The sequence below is a fragment of the Eubalaena glacialis genome, chromosome 14, assembly GCF_028564815.1.
Source record: "Eubalaena glacialis isolate mEubGla1 chromosome 14, mEubGla1.1.hap2.+ XY, whole genome shotgun sequence".
Taxonomy (NCBI): domain Eukaryota; kingdom Metazoa; phylum Chordata; class Mammalia; order Artiodactyla; family Balaenidae; genus Eubalaena; species Eubalaena glacialis.
This window is the reverse complement of record NC_083729.1, coordinates 21,772,816-21,792,778: the sequence shown is the minus strand read 5'-3', so window position 1 is coordinate 21,792,778 and position 19,963 is coordinate 21,772,816. Positions and strand designations below refer to the sequence as shown.

The 19,963-nt window shown below is 43.2% G+C and overlaps 1 protein-coding gene across 1 annotated transcript; it reads left to right on the top strand.

Moving 5' to 3' along the window:
• The first annotated feature begins 273 nt into the window (after positions 1 to 273).
• On the top strand, positions 274 to 19,932 carry PPM1G (protein phosphatase, Mg2+/Mn2+ dependent 1G). Its single transcript, XM_061210548.1, has 10 exons — positions 274 to 639; positions 14,611 to 14,680; positions 15,150 to 15,235; positions 15,579 to 15,711; positions 16,387 to 16,802; positions 17,390 to 17,527; positions 17,855 to 18,089; positions 18,471 to 18,600; positions 18,898 to 19,000; positions 19,318 to 19,932. Exons 1-10 carry the CDS (start codon positions 514 to 516, stop codon positions 19,522 to 19,524), a joined length of 1,644 nt encoding a protein of 547 aa, XP_061066531.1. The 5' UTR covers positions 274 to 513; the 3' UTR covers positions 19,525 to 19,932.
• The last annotated feature ends 31 nt before the right edge of the window (positions 19,933 to 19,963 follow it).

Sequence of the window (19,963 nt, the reverse complement as noted above, 5' to 3'; positions counted from 1 at the left end):
ATGAACCGGAAGTGCCAGGTCCCGCACAAAAGAGCTTCAGACAAAACGCGAGAGGCCGGGGTAGGGGAGCGGAGGCGGGGGACACTGGGGGACAGTTGGGGAGAGACACTGGCTAGGAACAACGTCCCGGACTGCCCCAAGGCGGCCTCGGCCGTTGGTGGGCGTGACCGCGGCCGTTGGTGGGCGTGGCCGCGCCAATCTCGCGGGAGGGCGGTTGGGCGGGCCGTTGTCCCCGCGGGCGGGGCGAGTTGCTAAGGAAATGACTGCCCTCAGCACCGCGCCGCGCCGCGCCGGCCGGGCGGGGTCTGAAGCGGCGCAGTTTCCGCTTCCGCTCCCTCTCTGCTCCGGTCCCGTTACCGCCTCCTGGGCCGCCTCGCGCCTTTCACCGGCACCTTGCGTCGGCCGCGCAGCCGGGCCCGCTCCTGCCACGCGCGCACCCGGGGCTCCGGCTCCGACGCCGGCACGGGTCGCGCTCCGTTCGCCTGCCCCTGAGGCCGCCGGTCAGCCGCCGCCATGGGTGCCTACCTCTCCCAGCCCAACACGGTGAAGTGCTCCGGGGACGGGGTCGGCGCCGGCGCCTCGCGGCTGCCGCTGCCCTATGGCTTCTCCGCCATGCAAGGCTGGCGCGTTTCCATGGAGGTGAGGCGGGAGGGGCCCATAGGCTGACGGCTGTAGGGCGGGAACCTGACGGAGAAAGGGAGCCGGGGGGGGGGGGATGGGGTCATCCCCGGGGAAGGGTCCGAATCGAGAGTCTGTGACCGCAGCGGCAAATTGGGGGGCGACAGCGAGAGCGGGGCCGGGGCCGAGAGGGAGCTGCCGGTGCTAGGAGACCGTGTGACGGTGGCCAGCTTGGCGGCGAGGGCTCGGCCATGTGGGGAGAGGCACCTTCCGCCCACTGACCGACCTCCCCGTGCCTTCGCGCCATCCTGTCGTGACAAACCAGCCCTCCAGGCTCGTAAACGGTGTGAGGTTTAATGTGGGAGTAAAGATGAAGAGAGGGACTATTTATCCATTGACTTTTGCTAGAGAGAGGCGGATAGATGTGAATGATTGTACTTAAAAAAAAAAAAAAGTGATGTGTGAGGCGTCTTTGGACGAGGAGTTTGACAGGAAAGGAAGCCAGGCAAATAGTCCGCTTCAAAATCTTAATACCTAGATGCCTGGCCCTGGGCACCACATGTTAATTTCAGAGGTTTGACTTGACCTCCAAGAGTTATCACTCGTTTGTATTCTTTCAGGGCCTTTCTTGGCCTTTGGAAGCCTTGAACTGTGTCAGTCACTATAATTTCTTTTAAAATTATGCCTGATGTTTTTTTCTCACTCAGAATTTCTCTAAAACTTAGTAATTGTCATTTTACCTGTGCTTGTTGTAGCTTATAGTTTCCTTGATTTTCAATCATTTCATCAACTTTTTTTTTTCTTAACCTACAGAGAACTGATTTTTCTTTTATAGAAAAATTTACTATCGATAAAAGGGAAAAATGGAAAAATTCTGGATAAAAAGGAGTAGTGTTGGGCAAATGGGTGTGAAACTACAAAGGAGAACAGAGAAAACTATGGTAGGAGGGAAAGGAAGAAAGACATGTGTAAGACGTGTTTTTGTGAAGAGTTTTGTGAGGTCTAGGCAGAGGAGCCAGGGAGATGCTCTAATTATGTCTGGGATCGAAGGTTTATCCACTTACTAGGTGGGCTTCAGGTAACAGCCAAAAGTCTCCCTTGGGAATTTCTTCAAATCCCTCACTCCTCCCTGTGGTTAGCTCTGGAATGACAGTATAAACTTAAATGGTTTGTTCTCAGACTCACATTTTATACCCACGGCAGACTTTATCATATGCTTAAAATCTCAGGAATGGAGAGGATCCTATATAGTTCATCTCACCACATTTTACAGCTCAAAAACCGACGCCCAGAGAGATTAGGATACTTGTGCCTTGGTGGAAAGAATCTGTAGGATGAAAATTGTTCAAGACCTATACTACACACTGTTCTCATCTGTGTCAACCTGAAATAAAGCATTTATATTTCTCTGTGGTGCACAGTATTGAGTTTACTGGGTGCTTGGTAAGTGTAATTGTCTGGCTGGTAGAAATATCTGGATGTAGCTTCGCTGTCAATCTGGGGTTTGGGTTAGTTGGTAATTTGGAGGTTCCAGGTCTATGGCATTTTCTGTTAATATTGTAAGATTTGAGGTGACTGTCTCACATCACAGTAAGGCTTTTCCTTTGGGTTTCTCATTCCATATTTTCCACTTTCCTCTCTGCTGTGGTTGTTCCACTTCTTTGTTACTCTTTCTAGTTTTCTTTATGAATTGAGTTGCTTGGATAATCAATTTTCCAAGTCTTTTGCCCAGTGATTCTGTACTGTTTGCTTCTTCTCTGCAGGGCATTTCCCTTTATTTTTGGTTTCTCCTCTGGTAATTAGAACATAACTGTTTTCATCAGGGGCTGTTTGGTTTGTAGAGATCTTGCTAGACTATTCCTTAGATCCTAATCTTCCTCCTGAGAGATAACCACTTAGGGTTTTAAAATCTTATGTGGTTTCTGAATTTCCCTTTGTTTGAATAGTTAAGTATACCCAATCAAATCTTCTTGAAGTCCTGTTTGGGATCCTGTTCTGCTGCATTGATACTTTTGCTTCTGGCTTTGTTTCCTTTCTCCCTGCAGTATAACATAGTTTCTTTGCTATGGCAAGAAAAGAACTGACTTCTAGCCTGTTGAGTGAATCTTACCTTTTCCGAAAGTGTACTCCTGTTCCTCTTAACCTTTAGGGCTGAATTTCACCAGTTTATTAATTCTATTGACCTTATTTGCCTGGTCCTAATGATTTAGGTGAGGTAAGTTTATCACACCCATACACATTATAAAGGTTACTGAAATCCTGACTGATGTATAGTCAGCCTTAGAGAGTACTGTTTTATCCCTTCTCTTGAGGCAAGAATGGCAACTATCAATAGCTGGCATTTTATACTTTCTGCCTCTCTCCAGCCCCTTTTGCTGTGGAACCAGGGTGTTTTGAGGAGGGGTAATCAAAATACCACAGTTGATGTTCCCTTCCCTTCTTCCTTCTCCATGGTTTGGAGGGACCCTCAAGCTGGTTGAGGTATGTATTTTGGGGGTTAACAGGTAGGTTGTGGAAGGGTGCCTGAGAAATATATATGGAAAGGCTCTGAGTTTCTGATGTCTAATGAGAAGTCCAATCTGAAAACAGTTTTAGTTGATGTAGTCTCAAAGAGACTAGAGTACTTTTAGTTTTTGGTTATGAGGTTCTGTGGAAGTGACAAAATTGCTTCCTGTGGGGTATTAGGAGATATATATATATGTATATGTATGTATATGTATATATCTATCTATCTATCTTATATTTGTCCCTTTTAAAGGCAGCATCAATACCTAGAGTATAAATTTGAGTAGGCTAGCTGTTTATTGCCATATAGAAGCTGGCTTATTAGTGGTCACAGAGGGTCATCTAGAATTGAATGTAGATAATGTTGTGCAGAAAGTTCTTAAAGATACATGCATGATAGTTTCAATCATTATATTAATAGGGGAGATATAAAATGAGATACCACAAGCATGCTGTGGGGTTCCACTTGAGAGAGGGCATCTGAGGCCGAAGACCATTTATTGTTTGTACCTCAGATTAGTGTCTCATCTGTAGCTTAAAGCACTTTTTATTTACTGAACCAGATCAGAATTCCTTTGTCTAGGATACAGTTAAGCAACTTTCATAAAAGGGCATTCTTTTTGATCAGCATGCAGTTCCTATTCTTTACAATTCAAAGATAGCATGAAATGATATCAAATGCATGTCCATTAATATGGAGAAATTGTTTTCTACTATACTATTCCTTTATAAGTTTTCAAGCAACTGTAAGTTACAGTCAGAACTTATTTCTCAAGATTTCAAGAATATTTTACATTATTTCTGTTGCCCAATCCCCTAGCAGTTAATACTGCTTCTGAACCCCTGACCCTCTATTGGGTTACCATCTTGGAATTATACTTTGAGAGGTAAGGGCTTGAATTTGAATGTAGAAATTTGACACATCTGATCAGTAGTTCTTGCCACTGTTAGCTGCCATTAAAATTGTGCTGTCTGGAAGCACAAATCTTTAGAACTGAAAGCATCACTGATGTTTAATGACACACTGTGAACTGAGTACCAATTCCAGTGGAGTTGTTTTCTGTTTCCCTCTAAGTCTAGTTCAGGGATGGAGTGTGTCAACTTTTAATCATGCATAGTACTTGAAAATGTATATACAGGTCCCTTTTTAAACAACTGTATCGAGATATAATTCAGGTACCATAACCATTTAAAGTGTACATTTCAATAGTTAATATACTCACAGAGTTGTGCAGCCATCACCACTATTAATTTTAGAACATTTTCATCACCCGAAAAAGAAATATTGTAGCCATTATTAGTCACTCCCTATCCCCCCTCCTCTAACCCCTGGCAACCACTAATTTACATTATGTCTTATGGATTTGTTTATTCTGAACATTTCATATAAATATGTCACCTTTTATGTCTGGTTGCTTTTTACTAAACAATATATATATATATATTTAATTTATTTATTTTTGGCTGCGTTGCGTCTTCGTTGCTGCGCGCCGGCTTTCTCTAGTTGCAGTGAGCTGGGGCTACTCTTCATTGCAGTGCACGGGCTTCTCATTGCGGTGGCTTCTCTTGTTGCGGAGCACGGACTCTAGGCACGCGGGCTTCAGTAATTGTGGCGTGCAGGCTCAATAGTTGTGGCTCACGGGCTCTAGAGCGCAGGCTCAGTAGTTGTGGCACATGGGCTTAGTTGCTCCGTGGCATGTGGGATCTTCCCGGACCAGGGCTCGAACCCGTGTCCCCTGCATTGACAGGAGGATTCTTAACCACTGCGCCGCCAGGGAAGCCCCTAAACAACATTTTTAAGGGTCATCCAGGTTGTACCATGAATCAATCAGTACTTTATTCCTTTTTATGGCTGAATAATCTTCCATTGTACGCACATTTTGTTTATTCATCCATCAGTTGATGGTGGTTTGGATTTCCACGTTTTGGCTATTATGAATAATGGTGCTATGAATATTCATGTTTGGATTTTTGTGTGGAAATAAGTTTTATTTCTCTTGAGTATATTCCTAGGAGTAGAATTGCTGGGTCATATAGTAACTCCACGTTTAACATTTTGAGGAACTGCCTAACTATTTTCCAAAGTAGTTGCTCCATTTTACATTTCTACCAACAGTATATGAGGGTGTCAGTTTCTCTACCTCCTCCCTACACCTGTTAATCTTTTTTTTTTTCCTCCAGTTATAGCCATTCTGGTGGGTGTGAAATGGTATTTCATTGTAGTTTTGATTGTATTTCCGTGATGGCTAATGATGTTTGAGCATTTTTCCTTGTGCTTATTGGCCGTTTCTGTATCCTTGGAGAAATGGCTGTTCAGATCCTTTGTCCATTTTTTTTTTTTTTTTGGCTATGCCGAGCAGCATGTGGGCATGCAGGATCTTAGTTCCCCAACCAGGGATCGAACCCGTGCTGCCCTGCAGTAGAAGTGCAGAGTCTTAACCACTGGACTGCCAGGGAAGCCCCTCTTGGTGTCCTTTGAAGCACAAAAGTTTTTAATTTTGATGAAGTCCAGTTTATCTGTTAAGAGTTTTATAGTTTTGGCTCTTACATTTAGGTCTGTGATCCATTTTGAGTTACTTTTTGTGTATGGTGTAAAGAAGGGTTCCAAGTTCAAACTTTTACATCTGGATATGTGTTCGTCCCAGCGTCGTTTGTTTTTGTTTTTTGTTTTTTTAGGTATTTATTTATTTATTTGGCTGCCTCGGGTCTTAGTTGCAGCGTGCGGGCTTCTCTTTAGTTGTGGCACATGGGCTCTAGAGCGCGCGGGCATTGCAGCTCAGGGCTTAGTTGCCCCGCGGCATGTGGGATCTTAGTTCCCTGACCAGGGATCGAACCTGCATCCCCTTCATTGGAAGGCAGATTCGTAACCACTGGACCACCAGGGAAGTCCCCATCATTTGTTAAGAAGCGTATTCTTTTCCCTTTCTGAATTATCTTGGCATCATTGTTTAAGATCAATTGACCATAAATATGAGGGTTTATTTCTGGACTCTTAATTCCACTCCATTGATCTATGTACCACACTGTCTTGGTTACTATAGCTTTGTGGTTTTGAAGTTGGGAAGTACAAGTCTTCCAGCTTTGTTCTTTTTCTTGTTTCTTCTTTTCTGGGTCCCTCGTATTTCCATATGAACTTTAGGATCAGCTTGTCAGTTTCAGTACAAAAGGCATCTGGGATTTTGATAGGAATTGTTCTGAATTTGTAGATCTATTGATGAGTATTATTATCTTAATGATATTAAGTCTATAGTTTTCTTGCGATATCTGTCTGGTTTTGGTATCAGGATAATACTGGCCTCATAGAATGAGTTGGGAAGTGTCACCCCGTCTTCTGTACTTTGGAAGAGTTTGTGAAGAATTGCTATTAATTAGTCTTTAAATATTTGGTAGAACTCACCAGTGATGCCATCTGACACTGGGCTTTTCTTTGTAGGAAGTTTGTTTGTTTGGTAAGATACACATAACATAAAATTTACCATCTTAACCATTTAAAACGTACAGTTCAGTAGCGTTAAGTAAATTCACGTTGTTGTGCAACCAGTCTCCAGAATTCTTTTCATCTTGCAAAACTGAAACTCTATACCCATTGAACCACTCCCCATTCCCCCTTCCCCCAGCCCCTGACAACCACTGTTCTACTTTCTGTCTCTATGAATTTGACTACTCTGGGTACCTCATATAAAGACAGATTTGTCTTTATGACTGGCTTATTTCACATAGCATAATGTCCTCAACATTCATCCATGTTATAGCATGTGTCAGAATTTCCTTTCTTTTTAAGGCTTAATGATGTTCCTTTGTATGTATATACCACATTTTGTTTATCCATTCATCTGTTGATGAACACGTGGGTTTTTCTACTTTTTGGCTCTTGTGAACAAAGCTGCTATGAACATGGGTGTGTAAATATCTCTTTGAGACCCTAATGGGAAGCTTAAGATCAAGGTGTCTGGGGAGGGCCCGCTTCTTGGTTCATAGTGGCTGTGTTTTAGCTGTGTCCTCACAAGGCAGAGGACCTCTCTGGGGTCTTTTATAAGGGCACTAATTTCATTCATGAGGGCTCCTCCCTCATGACTTAATTACCTCCCAAAGGCCCTACCTCCAAATGCCATCACTTTGGCCCTGAAGTTTCAACATAGGAATGTTAGGGAGACACAAAACATTCAGTCTATAGCACAGTGGTAATACATGCATATAATTTTAAGTCAGACAGTAATACATGACTTTTTTTTTTTAATAAATTTTTATTTATTTATTTATTTAATTAATTAATTTATTTTTGCTGTGTTGGGTCTTAGTTTCCGTGTGAGGGCTTTCTCTAGTTGCGGCAAGCGGGGGCCACTCTTCATCGCGGTGCGCGGGCCTCTCACTGTCGCGGCCTCTCTTGTTGTGGAGCACAGGCTCCAGACGCGCAGGCTCAGTAGTTGTGGCTCACGGGCCCAGTTGCTCCGTGGCATGTGGGATCTTCCCAGACCAGGGCTTGAACCCGTATCCCCTGCACTGGCAGGCAGATTCTCAACCACTGTGCCACCAGGTAAGCCCAATACATGACTTTTTAAAACCAAAAATGTAGTTCCCTTTCCAACCACCTTCAAAAGTTTTATCTTGAATTGCAAAGATTTAGATAAATTTAAGTATCATAAATCTAAATGATTGATCAAGTGACACAGGAGCCTTTGTGGATGTATTTGTAACCTTAGGAAATTGACATCAGGAAAGATAACCAGGTCTTTATTAATAGCAGATCCGCTGGTGTCTAGAAGGTCAGAAGGGGCTGTGTGATATATAATTTAGTAAGGCAAGACCTAAGAGCCCTTATTCAGGTGATCTGTGTATTCTGCATCATTTCTTTCATACCATCTCAGTGGTTATTGTGTTATGATACAACTTTATGTGTTGGGTAGTAAATGAAGGAGGAGGTATCCCTAAGATATTTGCTCTGAGGCAGCTGGGAACTCACCATCATAAGCAAACATCCTGCTGTGTTACAAAACATACTGTTAGGCCCCAGCGCTGTAAAGAAATTTAAGACAGTCTGTTTTCATGCTGTTTTGGACCTAGGACTCCCTTTTCCCCTATGGAATGTTGGATAACAATACAAGATAGCATATGCTGAATGCCAAATTATTGGTAGAAGCAATAAATATTAAGAGTTCGGGTGGGGAATGATCACAGAGTATTGGTGTGATGAAGAAATATCTCTTGGAGGTGGTGAGACTAACTGGACCTTTAGGAAAGAGTATAAATGGTAACAAATGGGGAGGAGGAAAGTGGGAGAAGAAAAAGTATTAGAAGAAAGGATAGGAGGAAAGACTGAAGCAGGCATTCTTACTACTTTGCTGGGGTAGGGTGTTCAGTATCAAGAGTGTCAAGAGTAGTTTCTTTTGGGGAATGGTATGAGTTAAAGAGACTAGGTTATGGAGATGGATAGGAATGATTACTGAGTGCCTTAAATTGCCAGTAACTTGTATGGAATTAATCTAATGCAGTAGAGTCCATTGAAGGGCCTAGCAATAAAATGTTATATAAGGGAGATTAATCTGGCAGCTGGATGTATGTAGGCTGGATTACAGGGGGCAGAGAGTAGAGATCGGAGAGGAGTTAAAATACCATTAAGAATAAAGTAATCCAGGATCACAGTTATGAGGGAAAAGTCAGCAGGACTCAGTAGTGGTTGGTGGAAGACAGCCAGGAAGTCAAGGAGGACTGATATTAGGTGTTGCCTAGGAGAGTTAAGATTCCATTGACAGAAATAAGACATGTAGGGGAAGCTTTGATTTTTTTGGAGACTGCTAAGTTCCTGTTTACATATGTTAAGTTTGAGGTGGAGAAGGGATATCCTGTAGAAACAGGCAATTGGAGGTATAGAACTACAGTTCTTCACAGAACCCAAGAGAACTTTTGAGAAAGCTGACATGGTTTGTACTATTTAATTACATACAGCGGTTGGGGAGAATGAAGCCTGCAAAATGGCTATTGGGATTGCTGTTATAGTGATTACCTGCTTCGTGAAGTATGATCTTGAAGGAGAAGGGTTTGAGTTTAAGAGGAAATGTTAATCTAGAAAGAGAGGAGAGGGACTTCCCTGGTGGCAGTGGTTAAGAATCCGCCTGCCAGTGCAGGGGACACGGGTTCAAACCCTGAGCCGGGAAGATCCCACATGCCGCGGAGCAGCTAATCCCGTGTGCCACAACTACTGATCTTGCACTCTAGAGCTCGCGAGCCACAACTACTGAGCCCACGTGCCACAGCTACTGAAGCCTGCACACATAGAGCCAGTGCTCCGCAGCAAGAGAAGCCACCGCAGTGAGAAGCCCACCTGACACAACTGGAGAAAGCCTGCGCGCAGCAACGAAGACCTAACGTAGCCAAAAATAAATAAATAAATTTATTAAAAAAAGAGAGAGGAGAAATATTGCTTCTGAGGCAGAAGTGAAGGAGATGTTAGATACAGCTATGGAGAAATTTTGAGTTAGAATAGGGAAGATGAGGTAGATCTTGAAATAAGACCTTGATCTAAGTAAAGTAAGAGGTTAGCTCATCTGCTATGAGTGAAAGGAAAATAACATTGAGAGCTTGAATAATGTGGGAAAGGTTTGTGACTGACTGTGGTTAATATATTTAAGAGTCAATGCAGAATAGAGAAAAAAGTGCTAAATGGAAGTAGTCACCACAATCAACATGATTTCATGACATTTTATGACTAGCGATACTTAGTGGCTCTGATTCAAGTGTGAAGAAAGCATTTGGTCGGGTTATACAAGGTTGGATGAGTTTTTCTAGATTGCTAAGAGACAGAGTTGAAATATGCAATACTTAGCTCTGGCTCAGAAAAGGACAGAGAGACAGACAAAGGTAAAGGTATGGAAGCTATGATTGAAGATATAAGGGGGAAATTGAAGTGCTTAGAGAAGGTAGAGCAGTTCCAAGTGATATAGATCCAAAACCTCACAAAGAAGTGGAGGAGAAGGTAATGTGGAGTGGTTCTAGGAACTGAGACCTCGAGGTATAAGATGAGTCTTTATTGTGGGCATTCCTCTTTGAGAAAAAGGATAGAGAAGACAAATGTGAACTAGGTACTAAATTTCAGAGCAGAATATATATACTTATATATTACGTTCCAGTTTACAAAGAATTTTTACATGTTTTACATCATCATCATGATAGTCCTGTGATGATATGAGTAATGTAGATATTCTTATTCCATACTATAGAGGGTAAAATTGAGGCACATCAATAGATAGCTGACCAGAGATCACACAGTATATGGTAGCTTGGCAGCTTAAGGACAACCATAGGTTTCTTTTGTTGTGGTCATTATTCAGAACGGAACGATACGGCTAATTGTATAAAAATAAAAATCTTGAAAAGTAGGATATAATTATTACTCAGATTTCACCCTCTACTAAGTTTGATGTGTGATCTTACAGACTTCTAACATATACATAGATACTTTATTTTTTGCTTTTTATCACAATATATTGTGAACTCATTTCTAAATGAATACATATTCATCATTTCTAAGAGCTGCATATATTCCATTGGAGGGGTGTACTGTTTGTAATCTAATCTATTCATGGAAATTTACATGGTTATAATTGTTTTTTATTATAAGTAATGCTGTAATGAACATTCTTCATATCTTTGTTTCCTTGTGTCAGTACTCTCATAAAATAAACTTTTAGAAGTCAAATTACTAGATCAAAAGACATGCACATTGTGGTACATATTACCAAATTGCCCTCCAGGAAAACTAGTAATTTATATTCCTGTTTGATCAGAGTACATGAGAATGTGTTTTTATCTTCACTCTTATTATTACTGGATACTATTAATCTTTTTCATCATTCTCATTTGCACAAAAGGATAATTCCTTGGTTTTTTAATGTTCATTTCTTTGATTACTATTGAGGTTAAATATTTTTTCCTGTGTTCACTGTTGCTAGATCTGCTTCAAAGTCACATGATCTTGTGAGGAACAGATGAGAAGTCAAAAAGATTTTTTTAAATAGAGGTGTGGGTTCAAAAGAGATAGTATACCAACCTAAATGTCCATCAACAGATGAATGGATAAAGAAGATGTGACACATATATACAATGGAATATTACTCAGCCATAAAAAGAAACGAAATTGAGTTATTTGTAGTGAGGTGGATGAACCTAGAGTCTGTCATACAGAGTGAAGTAAGTCAGAAAGAGAAAAACAAATACCGTATGCTAACGCATATATATGGAATCTAAAACAAAACAAAAAAACGGTACTGATGAACCTAGTTACAGGGCAGGAATAAAGAGGTAGACATAGAGAATGGACTTGGGAACATGGGGTGGGAGGGGGAAGCTGGGGCGAAATGAGAGTAGCATCGACATATATACACTACTGAATGTAAAATAGTTGGCTGGTGGGAAGCAGCAGCATAGCACAGGGAGATCGGCTCTGTGCTTTGCGATGACCTAGAGGGGTGGGATAGGGAGGATGGGAGGGAAGCTCAAGAGGGAGGGGATATGGGGACATGTGTATGCATATGGCTGATTCACTTTGTTGTGCAACAGAAACTAACACAGTATTGTGAAGCAATTATACTCCAATAAAGATCTGTTTAAAAAAAAAGAGATGATACAGCTGTGATTTAGAGTGCGTTACAGGACAGAGAAAGACCAGTTGATTCTCTTGTTCCACTGGGAAGCAGTGGACAGGAAGAGTGCTCCTCTCTCATCTACCAAAAAAGTGAAATTAGTTGGACCAGCCTCTCAAAGTTTAGCATATATTGAGTCTTTTTAAAAAGACATTTCATTTACTTTTGAAAAAGTAAACATTCCCATGGTTAAGTCTTGCTCCCATCAGTCTGTCTGCACCCTCATGCCCTCCCACAGTTTACTTTTAGTTTTGTGTGTCCTTGTAGTATTAAAGTATGAGAAGACAAATGTCTATTCCTATGCTCCCTCCTATACAGAAAGCAGCTTACTAAATATATCATTATGCACTTTGTTTTATTTAACAAAATATCTTGGAGATCTTCCATGGATTTTTTGTGTGTGTGTGTTTTGTTTTTTGGTTTTTTTTAAGGAAAGCAATATTTGTGGATCTCCAGTATTCACTAAAATGTTTTTAATGTAATGTTACTTATATGTGTACAAACATAGAACTGGACATAAATTACATGCCAACAAACCAAACTACAAAATCAACAGAATTAAAATCAACATTAATGTGACACAACTGTTTTGCTGAAACTAATCAGACACTCACAGCATGACCAAGGTAGTGACGGCTGAGGTACAGTTTCTTATGGGCTTAGCATACCTGTGCTATACTGTGTCCCATGCCGATTCTCTCACTGCTTTTGTCATCTAACCCATCCCTTCTCACTTTTTCTTTATTTCATAGCACTACCATCTTTCTATGTGAATTATGCCATCATTCTATATGATTTACCTATTTACTGTGTTTGTTGTCTATATCCCTCACTAGAATATAAGTGTTTTATGAAGTGTGGGTCTTTATTTTGTTCACTGATACATCCTGAGCACCCAGAACACATACTAGCACATAATGGATACTCAGATATTTGACGAATGAATGAATGAACAAATGAATTCTTAGGCACATTAAAGTCTGAGAACCACTGTAGAGGATGCTGTGGTAAAAGACAATCATAAAAGGCAAGAAAGTGCTAAGATGTTGGTGATAGGAGAGAAAGGCCCAGTAAGATAAACCCTGGTCTAGAGGGATGGGAGGTCAGTGTGGCTGGTGGTAGAGCGGTTGGAAGAGGGAGAGAGGCAGAAGATGACCTTTGGTGTGTGGTGTTCTTCTAGATCCTGGGGATGAGGCTAAGAGGCAGTCGTGTCAATGACCATAGATAGGCCATCAAAGGCCTTCTGTGGACGCCCATTAGCTTCTGGGGCACTTTCTCCTGGAGACAATCAGAGGGAAATACAAGAAAGAGTAGCTCCTTTTCAGTGCTCTCCTTCCCTACTTTAAAACCCTAAGTTTTTGTTTTTTTGGTTTTTTGTTTTATTTATTTTTGGCTGAGTTGGGTCTTCTTTGCTGCGCGTGGGCTCTCTATAGTTGCGGTGCGCGGGCTTCTCGTTCCGGTGGCTTCTCTTGTTGCGGAGCACGGTCTCTAGGTGTGTGGGCTTCAGTAGTTGCAGCACACAGGCTCAGTAGTTGTGGTGCACGGGCTTAGTTGCTCCGCGGCATGTGGGATCTTCCCGGCCCAGGGATCAAACCCGTGTCCCCTGCCTTGGCAGGTGGATTCTTAGCCACTGCGCCACCAGGGAAGCCCCCTAAGTTTTATATTCTAGACTTGTATAATGAAGGAATAGTCTTATTTTAGTGACAACAGAACTACTACACTCAGGTCTCCTGACTATTAATATAATTAGAAATTTTTAAATACCAATACCTGAAAGACAAAGGAGAACTATTAACTTTACTAATTAATCAAAGTAAATAGCTAATTATATCCTTTTTGTCTGTAGAGAATACCTGAAAGGAAGGTTGGGTTGTTTTCCAAGATGGGGCAGGGTAAGCGGCGATACCCTTTTATCTGGGTCTGACAGTCTTGCCTGAACTTTGGCTTAGCCAGTAATATTAGTTTGGGGTGGCAGTTTTATTAATAGAAGAATTGGATCAAGCCCAGCGTCCCAAATAAAATGTTCGTGTAGCAGGACCATTGCAAATTTCTCTTTAGGTGTGCTGTGCCTTCAGAGTTAAATGGTATCTCAGTTCCAGCTGGGGATAGGAGATGGGATGGCTGATTTAATGGGGCATTGTCAATTCCACTGTGTGTAGTTTAATAACTATTTGTTGGAAAGATACTCTTTTGTAAATATATCCTCCGCCTAGCCTTGGGGGTAACTTCTTAAATGAGTTAAACTTTAAGAGAAAAGGGGAGTAATTTGTTTAGATGGTGGTTTTGGGGGTGTGGGGAGTATTAAGTGTATGTAGCTTTACCAATTTCTAGTGCTTTCACTCCGGCTGTCTTAGGATTCTCCTAGAAACTTTTTAGGTCGGTAATGCCCTCAGGTCGCTTTTTGCTATCTTCCCTAACATTTTCTTCCTTTAAGTTCACTGATTCATAGAATGGGTCTGGAAGTGACTTTAAAGATCCTTTATTCTGGTGCTTCCCATAGTTGCCACAAATCCAAAAGGGTCAGATCTAGAGTTCCAACAGCCAAACATTCTGCCATCTGGACTGAGATCTCCTAGGCTGAGGCTGCTAGACTGCAGAGGTAGTGACCTGATTCATCTCTTTCCCTTCTTCCCTCCCTCGTTCCTTTCCTTTCTCCCCGTCCCTTCCTTTCTCCCTCCTGTGTACTGTTCTTATTTATCATCCCATCTTCCTTTCTTATTTCTAGGCCATATAGGTCAGCCAGGGAAAGGTTAGTGCGATTAAGGGGTGAAGGCAATCCTTAATGACCTGAGGTGCACAAGGAAGAATACCCTTTGACCTTAAGAAATGATGATTATGCTCTTTTTCCTAGGATGCTCACAACTGTATTCCTGAGCTGGACAGTGAGACAGCTATGTTTTCTGTCTACGATGGACATGGAGGTAACTTTAGCAGATCATATGGTAACATTCTAGGACCCCACTTTCAGGTCCTTTGTTCTTTTACTTTCCAGGGTTCTGGTCCTCAGATATAATTTCCTGCCTAGTTCTGTTTTTCTCTATTCTGCCATTCTGCCTTCCCCGGAGGATAGTGTATTGGTTCTTAATCTCACCAGGCCTTGTTTTAATCCAAGAAGCCTCTTCCTACATTAGCATTTATCTCTTTTTCACTGAAAACTAAGTATACAGGCGAGAAAAGACATGGGATATATTAATATAGCCCTGAGAGAGGTGATGGTGAAATCCATTTTCTTGGTCAGAACTTCCCAAAACATTCTTTTAAATAGGTTTCAGTTGTGCTAAGATATTCATCTTCTCAATCCTTGGGGTTCACTCTAGAATGGTGTGCTGATATTATATCACTTTCTATGTGTGCGAAGCTATGCTCTGGGTGACTTTACCTTTGTTCTAGGGGAGGAAGTTGCCTTGTACTGTGCCAAATATCTTCCTGATATCATCAAAGATCAGAAGGCCTACAAAGAAGGCAAGCTACAGAAGGTCTGTCTTCCCACACTGTTCATTCTCCATTTCTGCAGACTTTCCCTTTTTTTCCAGTCCTTGGCTTTTCCTTTTTCATTGCCACCCAGCTTCTTCTTACTGTATTTCTTAAAGAATTCTGTACCTAAAATGAGCTTATTCCCACTTGATCCTTTTTAGAGCTACCTTATTGATTCCTAAGTCTCTAAACTGTTTTTTTATTTGTCTGTGAGTGTCTCACAGCTTGGTGGATCACACTCTAATTTGCATCTCATCCTTGTGCCCAGGCTTGTGTATAGGCAGTTCATTTTTTACCCACGTACTTCTTCCTACACATGCCTCATACTAGTTTGATTATATTCAGGCTTTGGAAGATGCCTTCCTGGCTATCGATGCCAAACTGACCACTGAGGAAGTCATTAAGGAGCTGGCGCAGATTGCAGGGCGACCCACTGAGGATGAGGATGAAAAAGAAAAAGTAGCTGATGAAGATGATGGTGAGTGTGGCATCTTTTGTTTGAGAGGAAATCGGCATATTAAAGAACTGTTCTTTAATACATATTAGTTGTGTGTCAATTCTGAAAGATGGCTTCCTAGGGACCTGGGAAATCCTCATGTTAAAGAATCTCCTGTACTACAGGTGGTTATGAAAAGGAGAGAGAGGATTAACCTTTGTTGAGTTCACAGTGTTGTAAGCATTTTTATATACATCATCTTTTGTCATTGCAATTGGGTCTTTCTGGTTCATTTTAATGTTTATGTGATTTTTTTTTAAGACTGGAGCTGCCTTTAGCCATAGCAGCCAGTCATTAAGCCTGAGCCCTAGGCCTGGACTAGTAGCATTGTGGACTTCCTGGGTCCTCAGCCAGGTTAGGGTTTCCAACTTACCAATAAAAAAATGAGAGGTGATAGGGAACACATATAGTAACTAGTATTCCTTTGACTAAGAAGGGAGTGCAAGACAAAGACCAAAGGAAGTCTCTGGAGGCTGATGTTACTTGAGGAAAAGGGAGCAAAGGGCTGTTCTTCTGAGATTTGATAAGTGACAGGAGCCTTAGGAGTGGGAGGTGGTGGGGAAGTTGGAACTCAGGTTGCAAGGGCTGTGGAGGTAGTAAGGGACTGATGCCATGAGGAGTCTGGCATGGGGTGCTGATTTAGCCTCTCCCCTGCAGTGGACAATGAGGAGGCTGCACTGCTGCATGAAGAGGCTACCATGACTATTGAAGAGCTGCTGACACGCTACGGGCAGAACTGTCACAAGGGTGCTCCCCACAGCAAATCTGGAGCTGGGACAGGCGAGGAACCAGGGTCCCAGGGCCTCAATGGGGAGGCAGGACCTGGGGACCCATCTAGGGAAACTTCTTCAGAGGAAAATGGCCCCACAGCCAAGGCTCACACGGGCCTTTCCTCCAACTCGGAATGTGGGACTGAGGCAGGCCAAGGTGGGGAGCCTGGCACTCCCACTGGTGAGGCTGGGCCTTCCTGCTCTTCAGCCTCCGACAAGCTGCCTCGAGTTGCTAAGTCCAAGTTCTTTGAGGACAGTGAGGATGAGTCAGATGAGGCGGAGGAGGAGGAGGAAGACAGCGAGGTAAGGGCCCAGTGGGGGCAGATAGACGTTGAAGTTGTAGAGAGGGCCTGGTTGGTCGCTGTGCATAGCTTTCTACTCTTTTCTGTCTCCTATTTTGACATCATCCCCCACCTACAGTCTAAGCTTTTTTTTAATTCATTATCTCCACCAACACGGGTACCATTAGCCCTCTTAACCTCTTCCTTTGTTGACATTATAACAAACAGATCTAGTTCTGGCCTTTCAGAGTCTGTCTCCTAGAGAGAGAACAAGAAGTTGGTGGTTGTTACTTTGGATACTTGGGTGTTTCTTTTTCTGGGCAACTTATTTTCTGGTCATGTTGCCTGGAAGGTGCTTTTGGCTAGCAGCTCTGGCCTTCCCCGAGGTTTCCTGCTAGTGACCGCTGAACCTAGTTCAGGATATTAGTTATATCCATCCTAGTCCTCTCTCCCGTCCTCCACATTTTTCCATCATGATCATATATTTGCATCTTTCAGTGTTTTAAGGATCTATGTTCAGTCAGGGCCTCTTGGTTCTGAGCGTGAGTTGGGGGGAGGGGGCAAGGAGGTCACCTCAGTCCCAGTAGCCTGGGATTGTCCCTCTGGCAGGAATGCAGTGAGGAAGAAGATGGCTACAGCAGTGAAGAGGCAGAGAATGAGGAAGACGAGGATGACACTGAGGAGGCTGAAGAGGATGAGGAAGAAGAAGAGGAGATGATGGTGCCTGGGATGGAAGGCAAAGAGGAGGTGTGTGGGGAAAGGAGGGCAATGAGTCTGGAAAGCCAAGAGGCCAAGTGTGAATTCTCTGATTTTGATTTTGGGAGAAGGGTCCCCTTCCTATCTTAGCACTGAAGTCATGGTCATGGAGGGATTTACTCTGCAAGGGGAATTAGGCCTTTCGGGTAGAATTATCTCAGAAAAGGGGGAGAGCATGCTATATCTGGAAAGATTAAATCTATGCTCCTCCTGTCTGTTAAAGTGCTCTTGGTGGTCCTAATGAGATGAGAAGACATAGGGGAATGATTAGAGCTGGTGTCCAGAAGCTCCCATGATGGTCCCTTTCTTCCTTTTAAGCCTGGCTCTGACAGTGGTACAACAGCGGTGGTGGCTCTGATACGAGGGAAGCAGTTGATTGTAGCCAATGCAGGAGACTCCCGCTGTGTGGTGTCTGAGGCTGGCAAAGCTTTAGACATGTCCTATGACCACAAACCGGAGGATGAAGTGGAGCTAGCACGCATCAAGAATGCTGGTGGCAAGGTCACCATGGATGGGCGAGTCAATGGTGGCCTCAACCTCTCCAGAGCCATTGGTAAGGGCCAAGAAACTATGGGAAAATCTTCTGGGGTCTTGTTCTCTGTTCCAGACTACCTATAGCAAACTTTAATCTTCATGGCCTTTTTATCTTTCCGAGTATTTTTGTATCTACTACCTATGTCCCTTAATCATCTCTATGAAATAGGTAAAATAGGTATCATTTCTAGATGATGAAAAAACAGGTTAGTGACTGACCTAAGGTTCAGCAACCCAAAGACAGGGTTGAAACCAGAAAAACTAGACCTCACTTCTCCATTCCACTAGATTATGGAACTTTGTAAAGAAGGGAAATAAATGGCAGGGTTTGACTGGCCTCAAACACAAATCTGTGCGAAGTGCTCAAACTACTTACTCATCAACCATTCCTTTACTTCAGGAGACCACTTCTACAAGAGAAACAAGAACTTGCCACCCGAGGAACAGATGATTTCGGCCCTTCCTGACATCAAGGTGCTGACTCTCACTGACGATCACGAATTCATGGTCATTGCCTGTGATGGCATCTGGTAAGCACTGGCGGAACACCCTAAAATTCCCTTTTTTCCCCTGCAGCATTACTTCTCTTCTAGGGCTCTGAGCTGCTTTATCTTCCTTCTAATGGCTGTAGTCAGCCCCTTTTCTCAGGCTGCTCTAGAATTAGAGCCTAGATAGGCAGCAGCTTGGTGTCAAGACCCCCAAGCCTAAGGCAAAGCTGAGAAAAGTCTCTGTGGGTATTGACGTTGGCCTGAGCCATCTGTGACCTCTATCCTCTACTCTGCCTTGCTGGGACTAAAGAAGATTCTTACTGTTGTTTTTGACCCCAGGAATGTGATGAGCAGCCAGGAAGTTATAGACTTTATTCAATCGAAGATCAGCCAGCGTGATGAAAATGGGGAGCTTCGGTTATTGTCATCCATCGTGGAAGAGGTAAGTTCCAGGGTAGAGGAGAGAGGGTGTCTGGTCTGTGTATCCAAGGTTTTCTCTTTTGGCCTGAGTTAAGACAAGAGCCTGGGAGTATCACTAATTACTGACAGATACTAAACTCTGACTAGAAAGTTTCACTTTCCCTCATTTCCCTGACTTATCCTTATGCCTCATGCACTAGCAAGTGGCCTGTTTTGTGACACCTGTTGCCCGTTCCCCTCCTTCTGCCACCCTGTCTCAGCAAGGCCAGCCCTTTGAGACTTTAGGTTCCCAGGAAGGTTTTCAAACCCTGAAGCTGAGCTACCCCATCCCTTTTGTAGCTGCTGGATCAGTGCCTGGCACCAGACACTTCTGGGGACGGTACAGGATGTGACAACATGACCTGCATCATCATTTGCTTCAAGCCCCGAAACACAGCAGCGCTTCAGCCAGAGAGTGGCAAGCGGAAACAGGAGGAGGTGCTCTCTACTGAGGAGGCTGAAGAAAATGGCAACAGTGACAACAAGAAGAAGGCCAAGCGGGACTAGCGGTTGTCCAGACCCCTGCCCACCTAGACTGTTTTCTGAGCCCTCCAGACTGAGACTGAGTTTTGTCTTTTTCCTTTAGCCTTAGCAGTGGTTATGAGGTGTGCAGGGGGAGCTGGGTGGCTTTGCTCAGCCCATTCCAAAGAGGGCTCTCCCTCCACACAGCAGCCTGGGAGCCTCTGCTGTTCTCCCCAGCCGCCTCCTTGCTCCTTGGGGCTCATCACCGGTTCTGTGCCTGTGCTCTGTTGTGTTGGAGGGAAGGACTGGTGGTTCTGGTTTTTACTCTGTGAACTTTATTTAAGGACATTCTTTTTTATTGGCGGCTCCATGGCCCCCAGCCGCTTGTACCCGCTCTCTGTTGTACACTTTCAGTCAACACTTTTTCAGACTAAAGGCCAAAACCTAATCGTGCCCATGGTGTCCTTTTTTCTCTGCTGCCATC

Excerpts from the sequence above, each read along its gene's own strand:
- PPM1G (XM_061210548.1), top strand. The coding sequence starts at position 514 with ATGGGTGCCTACCTCTCCCAGCCCAACACGGTGAAGTGCTCCGGGGAC. Across the intron at positions 18,601-18,897 it reads ATTGCCTGTGATGGCATCTG|GAATGTGATGAGCAGCCAGG; the intron begins GTAAGCACTGGC and ends TTTTGACCCCAG. Across the intron at positions 19,001-19,317 it reads TGTCATCCATCGTGGAAGAG|CTGCTGGATCAGTGCCTGGC; the intron begins GTAAGTTCCAGG and ends TCCCTTTTGTAG.